Source organism: Merops nubicus, unplaced genomic scaffold, assembly GCF_000691845.1.
Source record: "Merops nubicus isolate BGI_N331 unplaced genomic scaffold, ASM69184v1 scaffold4993, whole genome shotgun sequence".
Lineage (NCBI taxonomy): Eukaryota > Metazoa > Chordata > Aves > Coraciiformes > Meropidae > Merops > Merops nubicus.
In genome coordinates this window covers 2,302-14,642 of record NW_008596766.1, presented here as the reverse complement: position 1 = coordinate 14,642, position 12,341 = coordinate 2,302, and the positions used below count along the sequence as shown (strand labels likewise).

General features: G+C 48.5%; 1 protein-coding gene across 1 annotated transcript; it reads right to left on the bottom strand.

Annotated features, from left to right (window-relative positions):
• Positions 1-11,735: 11,735 nt before the first annotated feature.
• LOC103769283 (T-box transcription factor TBX22-like) lies at positions 11,736-12,338 on the bottom strand (the record flags this gene model as incomplete). Its single annotated transcript, XM_008936466.1, has 1 exon — positions 11,736-12,338. A coding segment is annotated over one exon (603 nt), but the record flags the coding sequence as incomplete, so codon positions are not given.
• Positions 12,339-12,341: the final 3 nt, after the last annotated feature.

The window sequence follows — 12,341 nt, the reverse complement described above, 5'->3', positions numbered from 1 at the left end:
TCTGCTCAAGCTCTTGCCTCTCAGCTGGCTCCTGGCTGGGCTGCAAACACAACCCATCCGATGTGACCTGGTCTTCACCCTACCCTTGCAGAAACCAAGGCAGGAGCTCTTCCAAACCCACTCCAGGCAATTTAGACTTGGAAATCCCAACATCACTGGGGTTGAGCTCAGTTCTGCTTGCAATGGGCTTGAATTTAGGCATCTGTAGCCCAGGAGCAGCTCTGGGGTGACACTTGCAGGATGGGATGTCACCTTGGGGGGTGGTGGTTGTCATCTGTCCACGCCTGCATGGGTGATGACAAAAAGTCATGGGAAGATGGGGAGGAAGGGAGCCCTGTAGCCTTCTGCTGCAATCCTTCAGCATCAGAAGGGCCCAAAGCCAACCAAAAGGAGGCAGAAAGGGCTGTGGTGAGGGGAAAGGGGGTGAGGTGGGATTTCCTGGGGGAGCTCCTCGGTTTGCAAAGCAAAACACAGAGTGAGATTAACAAAACAAAACGAATGGGGGAAAAAAGGGAGGGGGGGGGAAAAAATAGGCAAATGGTCTGTGATAACCTGGATCTCCTTGTTACATGTTACCCATGTCTACAGGTTACTGGAAAAACAAAGAGGAAAACCAATCCTTGCTGGAGCAGGGCTGTGGCAGTGGCAAAATTCCTCCCTAAATCTCAATTCCAGATCCAGGAGCTCCCCACAAAGGTGTCCTGGCAGCACGATGGGGAGGAAGCTGCTCGTCCCCCCTCCAGCTTTCTCTGATTTGTGCTTTTGAGGGTGTTTTTCTGATTGTTTGGGTTTTTTTTTTAAACTCCAATTGCTGGTGGGAGCTCTGGAAGCCAAAGGGGTGAGCTGGCCCACGCTGCTTCCAGCAGCCCTTGCTCTCCCCTTGGTGGGCAGTCAGGATCATTATTTTTCTTGCAAAATGCCTCAAAATCTGTCGAGGTGAAGCACATAAATCACAGGAACATTCATCTCTGGGCTCCCGTGTCACAGAAGGTAAAAATCCTCTCTGGAAATCCAGTGCTGTGAGCTAAAATTGATAAAATTTAACTTCAGGTCTCTATTTGAAAACCAGAGAACTCCCTTTTGCTTTAACCCTGCAAGCAAACCAATCAATTTGTCTTTTATTTGCTAGAACTGTGGATAATTCTCCCTCCCAATCCCACCAGTGCAACCCAGTATCCTAGTAATTAATTGTTTCCAGGCCTTCAGCAGAGAGGGGTGTTGGTATGGTGGGGTTGGGATGCTGGGAGGGAGGGAAGAGAGCACAGAGCTGGAAAGAAAAGTGCCCCAAATTGATGGATGATAAATTTGAGCCAATTCATGACACGGTTGATGGGTTTGGTCACGTCAGTGAAGGCTGTTAACAAAAAGGTGCCACTGTTGTGGACAGGCAGAGCTGACCTGGTCCCAGAGAAGATGTGGAATGGATTTTTTACATCACTGTGCTTGGTGTAAGGTGCACGAAATAAAATGAGACTGAGGACACTAAGGTGCTTCTAAAAGAATAACTCTAAAATATCAGAGCACAGGACCTGCATCCCAGCACGAGAGGATGTTGCAGGAGCCCCAGCAGGGAGATGGGGTGTGTGGGTGAAGGAACCTTGGGCCATCCATGGGAAAAAGGTCTTTTCCTCAATAAGGTGTTGGGGATTTCAAGGGAACTTGCTGCAACCCACAAGGACCATCTGAACATCAGGACCCCCCAGCCCTGAGGAGCCTCATAGTGAGGATGGGGATCCACCACGGGGAGGTGGTGATGGTGGTGGCCAGGGAGCACCACGGGGTAAGAATCCCATCAGAAACATGGGTTTGGGGTTGGGTTTGGCTTTGAGGTTGGGTTTGAGGTTGAGTTTGGGGCTGAGTTTAGTTTGAGGTTGGGTTTGGGGTTGATTTGGGGGTTGGGTTTGGCTTTGAGGTTGGGGTTGGATTTGGGGTGGGTTTGAGGTTTGAGGTTGAGTTGGTTTGGGGTTGAGTTTGAGGTTGTGGTTGGGTTTGGGCTTGGGTTTGATGTCGGGGTTTGTGGTTGGGTTTGAGTTTGGGGTTGAGTTTGATGTTGGGGTTGGGTTTGGGCTTGGGTTTGATGTTGGGGTTTGTGGCTGAGTTTCATTTGGGGTTTGAGGTTGGGGTTGGGTTTGATGTTGGGGTTTGTGGTTGGGTTTGTGGCTTAGTTTGGTTTTGGGTTTCAGGTTGGGGTTGGGTTTGATGCTGGGGTTTGGGGCTGGGTTTGTGGTTGCGTTTGGTGTTGGGTTGGAAGTTGGGATTGGGTTTGATGTTGGGGTTTGTGGTTGAGTTTCAGTTTGGGTTTGACGTTGGGGTTGGGTTTGGGATCGGGTTTGTGGTTGAGTTTGGGTTTCAGTTTGAGGTGGGGGTTGGGTTTAGGATTGGGTTTGATGTTCGGGTTTGGGGTTGGGTCTCAGGTTGGGTTTGGGGTTGAGTTTGAGGTTGGGGTTGGGATTGGGTTCAGTGTTGGGGTTTGTGGCTGGGTTTGTGGTTGAGTTTGGGTTTGGGGTTGGGGTTGGGTCTGAGGTTAGGTTTGGGGTTGGGTTTGATGGGGTTGGGATTGGGGTTGGAGTTCAGGTTCTTTTTGAAAGCAGTGAAAAATACCAAAGGCACCACCACGGAATTAATACGCAGCTTAAAAGTGGAGGGGAAGCAAACAAGACTCAAACTAGATTTATCTCCAAACGCCCCGTGAAGCCAAGGAATCCACTGATCTAAACAACAGGAATTGGAAGTGGCCACATGAAACAAAGCTCTGCTTTCAGTGGCACCTGGGGATGGGGAGATGGAAGCAATTCCTCTTTAATGAAGCCACGCTTGTGTGGCTGAGGCTTTGGGCAGAGCAGCCATGGGAAAAGAGGGGATTGAGTTACAGAGCAGCTCTGCTGGAGGAGAAACCCCCTTGTCTGAAGCAGAACCTGAGCTGGCGTTATCTGTTTAATGTGTTGCAAGCCATTTGTGGCATAAACATTTCCAGTTCATTTTCATTTCATCTCCTCAGAGAAGAATAAAGACAGCGGCTTATTGGTCGCAGCTGCTTGAATGTGGCAAGTGGAACTTGAAGAATTATTCTGTCAAAGAGACAGAGCCAGATATTGTTGGGTTGGGTTGGGTTTTTTTTTCCCCTTAGAGTCTTGCCAGTTAAAGAAGGGATTTTATTAAAAATTTTCATGTCATTAAAATCTATAGTCTCTAAAAGCCTTTCTAGGAAGTGGAGTTAAAGCAAACTAGCACATTTACATGCAGAGGTCGTAGGTTTGGAACAACGTGATGCTGCCTTGGGTGAAGCAAGAAGGAAAAGAAATAAGGTGGTTTTATTAAACTTACATCTTGTGGTTTAGAATTGAGGTAGCTTTGAAACCTGCAGTGATTGATAGAGCTTAAAAGGGCAACGCTTCCAGGACACGTTACACGTGGTTAGAGAAATTCATTAGAATTATTCATTCTAGGACGTTTCTGGGGCACGTCACGTGTGGTTAGAGAAATTCATTCGTTATGATCTGAGTGACCAGAGTGTCTTGAGAGGGAGAAATGGGTTTTATTCAGCACACGTGTAGCTGTAACAACCACTGCCCGGGTTTTCAGCCGCTGTCCGTCAGCGTGATGGATCATCCTTCCCTCCTCTCACTTCCCTGCCTGGGCTGGAGAATTCTCCCCCGAGTGATGGAAATACCCCAGTGAAAAGCAGCCCCAGCAACCACCCAGAGCAGCTTCTTCTTTTTTTTTCTACCTTTTCCTTTTTTTTTTTCCTCTCCATCTTCTTCTCAGAGCTTTGTCCAGTAATAAACAACTGCTTCAATCTGCTGCGCTGATCAAAAGAAAGGTTTTAATCAGTCCCAGGCAAAATATCATGCTATTATGTTATCACTGGAGCAAATCATCCAAAATACAAAACAAAAATATCAGTTTAATACGCTCCAGATCAGGAATGTCTTGAAGAAACTTCCCTTCCTTGCAGGTGTGTCCTATTTTAAGAAAGGGGGAAAAAAAAAATAGGGAGAATTAAAGTGTAGGGGCTGGTGCTGGGGGGAGTGGGGCTCTCAGGGCACAAATGTTGAGCTCAGAACTGACCAAGCCCCATCACTGCAAATAAACTGCTCCAAATGCTTTGATTCATTGGGTTTTTTAAAGTGAAAAATGAGCTGAAAGTCACTTCTTTGTGTTTTTTACCTGCTGGGTTGCTGCGGGGACACCGACCCGGTCTCGCTGCTGCCTCCAAGCCCTGGAGCTGGCTGGGGAGGGATTCGTGCCCAAGAAGCTTCCAAATTTTGGAGGGGGTTTTCCCACCAGGAGCCTGGGTTGGATGTGAGGTGATGGGAGCTGTCAGCAGGTGCAGGAGCATCCCTGCCCCACCAGCCTGCCCTGTGATGGCTACCAGAGGTTCCCGCCGTCTCCTCCAAAAAACTCTGGCTTGAGCAGAGCTGGATCTCATTTCCATCCTCTGTTCTGTGTCCAGGAGACCTACCCAGTGAAATTCCTCCTTTTTATGGCCCGTGACTCCATCTGCATGAGTGAGACTGGAAAACAATTTCAAACTCAGTGATCTTTTTGGTCATTTGGGAAGCTCGAGGTTGGAGCTGTGGTTGTCTCCCCATCCAGACCTGGCAACCACGCTCCTCAGGTCAGCAGCTGATAGGATGTACCCTCAATGGACCCTTCATACATATTGAAGAAGTCTTGACTCTCCATAGTTTGGGTCTTCAAAGGGATAGGAAGAGGTGGGCAAAGGGGAGAGGGCCACACTGGCATGTGCTGCTTTCAAACACCACCCAAACCCATTTAACCAAAAACCACGTGAGAAATCAAGGATGTTGGCTTGGTGAAGTGCTGGGGTTAAACCCCCAGCCCTGAAGGAGGGTTGGCATATGGATCATGTCCACAATTGGGCAAGAAAAGCCCTCCTGATGGGTTTTCAGCCAGAGTCTGGCCAGCCTTGGGTGGGAGCTGATGAGGAGATCACCCCTAGGTGCCCCCACCTTCAGCATGAACTTGGAGGTGGGGCAAGAAGCCACCTCTATAAGAGCTGACCCTGCTGGCAGTGGGTTCTGGTCATTGGAAGGGTTCCCTGAACCTTCATGGAAGGTTCCTGGGGTGACAGAGCAAGATCATGAGTCTTTCTGTGGAAGATTACTACGTAATTGGACATTGGCTGATTCCATCTCCCATGGCATGGTTCCTTGCCCAGCTTCCTCCCTTCTTCACATCCTTTGCAGTGGGTGAGTGTCTGGATTTGTTCCTCCTCTGGCTGTCTGGCACTTTGGGTCTCTGGGGTGTGGTGTGGGAGCAGAGAGAGGAGCTTGGCTGGTGATGATAACATCCTTTTCTCTTGGGCAAATGGTCAGCAGAAGACCTGGGAAGGAGGAGTGGCAGCAGGGATGAAGCACTGGACCTGGCCAGGTCTAGCTGAGCTCTTCCTTGTCCTCTCCTCAACATCCCTTCCCTCAAGACCTCATTTGCAGTTCCACCATCCCACAGGGCAAGTGTCAGCACTTTCAAAGTGTGAAAGCTTCTGAGATGTTTGGGTTTGTTTCAGTTGAAGAAGAATTTTGGGGCTTCATTTTCCTTTGATTTTATCTTGAAAATATCCAGGAAAAAGAGTTATATTTCTTTTACCAGCCTAAATTCTGGTAGTATTGAGAAGTGAAGCAAAGGGGACTGATGTTATCTGTTAGAGTAGCCCTGATAGAGACATTCTCCTGCTTTCATGAAAGCCAAAGGCCAAATTCATCTTTATTTGAGCTGCAGCAGAATCTGGCTTATATCCTGGACATTACAACATATTGTTTCAATCTCTATTTTTATTAGCAATATTGATAACGTTGGAAGAAATACAAGGCAGGAAATGGCTTATCAACTTTGATTAGTTTTACAGAAAGGCTTTTAATGGAGATAAAAGAAGAATTGGGTGAAGGGCTGAAGCTAGAAGTGGTGTTGGTAAATGGAGATGTGTGGTGCCCCCACGTGCTGAGCAGGGCAGCTGGGTAGTCAACGTGGTTTTCACTCCATGGAAGAAAAATTGTTGGTAATTGGGGGTTTTATTAAAGACCATGGGATCTTGAGTCACTGGAAGGTGCCTTTGGGATGGGGAGGTTTTGTCTTGGAGCAGCCTCACAGCTTTGGGGTATGCAGGAGCCTCCTGAGCTGTCTGCCTTCCCTCCTTGCACTCCATCATCTGATGAATTTGTAGTTTTAACAGTGGTTTAAGAACAGTTTAGCACTTGAAATGCTGCTCTGTACCTGGATTTATGCTTTTAAGTTTAATATAACAGCTTCTGTGGAGGGCATTGTGGTGCTGGTTGAGGATGAACCAGCTCAGCCTCCTGGATGGCTCCATTTTGTCCTGGTGTTGGAGACACCCATGAAACACAATCCCACCCCTAAAATTGACCAAACTGCCTTAAATATACACAAAACTTCTGCAGTGCATTTAACAGCCTGTCAAAAGCAGCATCTCCAAGGTGTTTAAAGTAATATTTGATGGAAGATGATGGTTAAAACCACCGAGTGCTCGGAGTGAGGTGGCCACAGCCAGAGCAGCATCCAACCATCCAAACAGGTATCGTGGTCCCTCCCATGGTGATGCCAGCTGGTTCTTAGGCTCATATATCTGAAACCTTCCTGAGGAGGGCAACAGCACTGAGCATCCACTCCTAAACCTGCCTAAAAAGGGTCTTTCTGCTGCTTTCAGGCTGCTGGTCCATGGTGATGAGAAGCAGCAACTCGCTCTGATGGACCAGCAGCCAGAGCAGAAGGCAGCATCCACCCCTGGAGCATCCTCTGAGTAACAGCAAGAGGAACTCTAAATAACTCTACAAGTCCATTACTCTTCTTCCTTCTGGAGTGGAGGTTTTATTTGCAGGCCTGACTGGAAGCAGATGGACCTGTCAGAGCTGGCTCAGGCAGGTGAGCCCGACAGGGTGGATGAGCTGCTAAGTGCTCCCAGCTGCTGGGCAGGGCCCTGGAGGAAATTGTTGGAGCTGGGACCCAGCTCAGAGCTGAGAACTGGAGAAGGAAAAAGTGAATTTCTCCAACAAGCTGTTCTCTCCAAACCTGAAAGGGGGAGGCTTTTAAAATGAGAGAAAATAGCTGAAAACCTCTTTAGTGCATCTAATATCTCTTCAGGCATCAGAGAGCTAGAAGCCACCCTGAGCCCCTTCCCCCATCCCTGGTTTTGTTCAGGGTCTGCCTCTATCCAGCAAATCCTGGGGGTTCTGCCTCTATCCTGCTTTTCCTGGGGGTTCCTCCTTGTCGTTGGTGTTTCCCTCCCCATAAAACTCTTTAATTTTTAGTTGCTGCTTCGTGTCATTTGATTTACAAGCTCAGGGAGCCCTTCACAAACCCTGCCCTGCTTCTTGTGCTTAATTGCTACAATAAACTTAAAACTCAATCCTTGAGGAAAGGGAAACTGGGAGGAAATGGTTTGAGGTGTGGAAGCAGACAGGTCCTCCTTGTGAACGTCACCGAAGGGACAGAGGAGAAACTGGCTTATAAATAACTGCAAAAATCAAACCCCACGAGCTTGGGTAAGCAGGAACAGCTTGTGGTGCAACACTCAACATCTGCAAAAGTCCTTGCAGCCAACGGAGCTCCCTCCAGGCTCCAGGGCTGCTCCTGGGCTGTCTGACCCCAGCTTTAACTCCGCGGGGACCCAGCCGAGCCCCAAAAACGCTGCCTGGAGCTCACAGCCAAAAGTGCAAATGAAGGGGTCAAAGAAAAAGTGATTAACGAGTCAGGAGCGTTTGTTTGCCTTGTGAGGCAGGTGGGTTTTCTTTTTCCTTGCAGATTTACTCTGTGGAAAAGAACTCTTTTGGGTTTAAAAGGTGGTTTTCCAGCACTGGTGGCTGTGGTGGAGCACAGAGGGCACCGAGCTGGGGTGGATGGGGCTCTGCAGTGGTTGGGTGATGCTTTGGTGCCAATGAATGGCATGGAGCTGAAGAAAATCATGGCATTCAGCATGTAAACACAGAGGAACGATGTTAAAATGATGCCTTTGGATGCTGCAGCTCTTCTTTAGCTTTCAGAGCCAGATTTAGAGAGCCCCAGCAGATTCTGGGTGTGCTGGGAGACACACACACCCACCCAGGGCTGAGCTGAAGGGACACGTCAATATTGTGGAGGCATCTGTTTCCAATAGTGTGTGTTTACATATTAATGTGCAATACAAATTTGTAAACATGAGCATTTGAGACTTTTTTTGTAGGAACTGATACCAGCCTTTTCCCTTTCTGCAGCTTTATTGGAACCTCATGTCCCCCCTCTCCCCAGCCCCACCACACATGGAGATCGTTGGCAGACTGGAGGCATTTCAAATGTTCTGGGTGCTTATTGGTTCTGCTCTATCTTGCCAGCCAATCCTCGTTTGCTTTGCTTAATTGTGATACAAATTATCATCTAATTACAGACCAAACCTCAGCAGATCAAATGGAGGCCGAGGGATTTCGATCAGAGAAAGCTGCAGCCGACCCTCCCCCTACACATTTGGCTTCTCCAACAGAGATATTAATTTGGAGTGAAACTGGATAACAAACTGCACTTGGATTAAAAACTTTGAGGGGGAATTCTCCTCCTTGATTTTGAAATCAGCCCCCCAGTGTCTGAGCAGCGAGCCCAACCCCTGTCCCAGTGAGTATGAACCCTTTATATGGCCACATTTGGCTAGAAATAGGATCAGCTATTCCCAAGTAAATTCAAACTCCTCTTGGGGGGAAAAAATCTGACTAATAGTGAAGTTGATTAGGCAATTTTAATCTGAAAAGGACCTCTTTGCTTATTTTCCCTGCTCCCATTTAAAAATAGCCTCACAATGTGACGTTTTTGTTTGTACTCGCTCCCTAAGCCAAAAAAAAGTTGAACTTTTGCAATTGCCTCAGGTTTCCAACTGATGTTAATGGGAGGAAGTACAAAGCAGCATGTGAAGTATTTATATTTACAGATGCGTGGTCGTGCTTGAAACGTTGACCTCAATTCCCCCAATTTCCCCTTGAATAGCTAATGAATTTTTTATCCTGACTTCCTCTTGAGTTCTGCCACTCATCTCCATCAGAAGCTGCTCTCCAAAGTGCCCTTAGAAAGCAGCAGGCAGGTTAGCCACTATTTTGGGCACAGCTTTTCCCCTATAAGCAGAACCATCTCTGTGATGGGATCAGTGAGTTGGTTGAATCACCAGTTGTGAGTATGGAAAAACTCTCCCAGGTCTGAGGTGACCGTGGGGGCATCAAGACAGAGCTACACTGCCTGAAATTATCCCCAGCATTTTTTCATTCTCTACAGTGATTTTTTTAAAGGGTAAAATCAGGAGATAAAGGTGAAGGAAATAGAAATTAACCTCAGATATCCCAGATCTGTGTCCTGTGCTGTTATGGAGCTGGTTGGTATTTCTAGGTCTGCCTTGCCCATGCTGATGGGTGTTGCATCCTTCTCCCTAGAGCTTGGTGTGGGCACCCAAGGGACACAGGAGCTGGAATCACCCATCCCTGGCATCACCAGGCTTTGGATGTGCTTTCCACGTGGCTGTGAGCAGGAAGAGCAGCAAAAATCAGGCTCCTGCAGGACCAGGCAGATGGAAACCCAACCCAGTTCCACCAGGATTGGCTGAAGGTTGCTGTGGGAGCACATCACCCAAGTCCTGGCTGTGTATCTTATGCCAAAAGGCCCAGAATGAGCAAGCAGCTCTGGGAAGTCTCAAGTCCATCTGCAAGCACTCTGAGAAGGCAAGAGGTGGGTCCCATCAAAGGCAGAACTTGCTCTGCTGCAGTAGATGGAATTTATCTGCCTTCTACTGAAATATCTACTGCTGTAAAACTGTCTGTACTGAAAATATCTCTTCTGCTCCCTGTCAGTCACACTTTTCACTAGGCAAACACTGATTTGCTGGATCACCAGCTCGTGGCCAGCAACTCTGGAATCTCTTATGCAACTGCAAATATTTGGAAAATTGGAAGCTACCCATTGGATCCGCCCATGAATCCGTGGCTGGTCTGGAAGAACCTTCCAGCTCCCCAAAAGTGCAACCACATGTGGGGGCTGGTGCTTGGGGAGTACCCCACGGGGGAGCAGAGCTCTGCTGTGTGGGGCTGAGCCCACCCCAGCACCCCCCATGGGCTCATCCATGGGAACTCAGCACCACTGGTGATGAGGGAGGGCTTAGAAATAAGGACTCTTGAATGAAAAGGTCTTTTTATAATAAAAATGAGATAAACTGCTAAGAAACAGCCCCCAAAAAAGCAGCTTTGTTCATTTTTACAGCTGTCCAGACCATTTAGCAAGGCAAGCAGGGCCCACGGTTTCTTCCTGGTGTTGCTGGGGCTCTGTGAACTCTCAAAGCAGCTAAATTAGGGAAAAAGATGTCTGATTTTTAGCAAAGTCTCACAAAAGTAAATGTGGGACTTTGTTATTGCAGCAACTTTGGATATTGCTGCTCTTTAATTTGTTGTCTGTGAAGGATGAAAACAAAACCAGAACCCTGAGACCAACCTTGATTCTTAAACCTGCTCCTGATCCCTGTGAGGTGCTGTTAGGTTTGTAAGTCCACAATTCTCTCATCTTAACCCCAAAATGTGGCCAGTCCCCATCAAGAATTATTTTCAACTCTCTTGTCATAGATCAAATAGTGAAATTGGCTCCAGGCAGGGACTGAGCATCGATCAAATAAAGAATAAAACCTCTGCCCTGATGTATAGTGAGTTATATTGTGCCCTTGGGAGCTAGAGATTATTTACAGGAATAACAAGAATATCCACAGGTTATAATAAAACAAACAGGGCTTCTGGAAGGAATTGAAAAGCCCATTTTGGGGCCCATGGAGCTGTAAGTGTCCGGGAAGGATCCGTGTTCTCCATGGGATTGAGTCAGGAGCATCCCTGCCCCTTCCCTCAGGCCCAGGCTGGCAGATGCCACCCCAGGTGGATCTTCTGTGTCCACCAGGGCTGAAAGAGTTGGGTAGGAGCAACGTCCTGTCGTGTTCCTGGAGGTGTTTCACCCCACACAGCTCTCTGAGAAGCATCTTCCAGCACGGAGCCATCTCACCCTGGGGGAGAGGTGACCCTCCAGTCCCCGTTCCTTCCCCCCATGCCATCAGGGCTGCTCTGCTGCTACCACCTCCTGGAGATCCCCCAGGCAGGACCGTGGAGAAGAGGGCCCTTGGGGCACCCCAGGCTCCATTTTTTCTCATCCCCACAAGGTAGGAACGTGTCCATCTTTTATCCTGCCTTTCTTTACCTCGGCAGCACACGCTTGGGTTTACATCCCCACTCTGATAACCAAGTCCTGGAGCAGAGGGGACTTTCATGTTGTTAATTAGGATCCATTAGAGCCAAGGGAGCTTGAGAACGTGCTGAATATGGTTCCTTTGCTGACTCGAGGTCTTGAATTGTCCCTTTTGAGTGGCCAACCTCGGGTGGGGTGAGCAGAAGCTCGGCGGAGCTTTGAGCTAATTAAAGGCAAGCTAGAGAGTTTCAGGAAAACACTTGTAGAAACTTCCCACTTCAGAGTGCAAATAGGAAAAAGGTGACTTCACACTTTGCTCTTAACCTACAACTGGGACATAAATATCACCAAAAGGTGACAAACATCACCTTGCTGTGGATCACCCCAGCCCCTCCACGCTCCCAGATCCTCCCAACAACACACACACACAAAAGAGTTAACCCCGTAGACCTGTACGTGGAGCAAGCCCTTGGGTATGAAGGAAAGGAAGGGTTGCTTTACTTCTCGAGGCTTAGAAATCCTAGAGAACCCCACTAAAGGCAGTGGTTAATTGTGGGGTGCCAGTTAGAGTGATGACATCTGCCATCTCTCAAAGAAACCGGGACGCTGTCGCTCGCTTTGAAATGGCTCGCTGCACTCATCAGTCTGGATGGCACGGAGAAGTTGTAGCCATACAAGCCATATGGAGGATGTAAAGAACAATTAAGTGCTTCCCGAGCAATGGGATTTGATGGGAAAATGTTTCCAGATGGATGCAATCCATACAGCATTTGACTGGCAGAGCCGGGGGCTTGGAGACACTGCGCGTTCAAGTCTTCGGCTTTAGGAGTTTTCAGGTTGGCCACGCCGAGGGAAGAGAGTTTGGGCACGTCCACCATCAAGTGGGGTAAAAGATGAGGGTTGGTGCCTCCCAGTTTGTCTGGGAAGAGGAGAGGCTGCTGCCTTAAGAGGCTGGTGGGACAGATCTTGTAGTAGAGGGGCAGGTTGAGGTGGTGCAGGTAGGTCTCGGGGCACGCGACGCCGAGGGCGCTCGCCGCCAAGTGAAACGCAGGAGGGGAGCAGGATGGAGAGAGCAGGGGGTTGAGAGGAGAGGGTGTCCCGCCGCTGGAGGTCACCGGGGAAGAACTGGAGCGCCCACC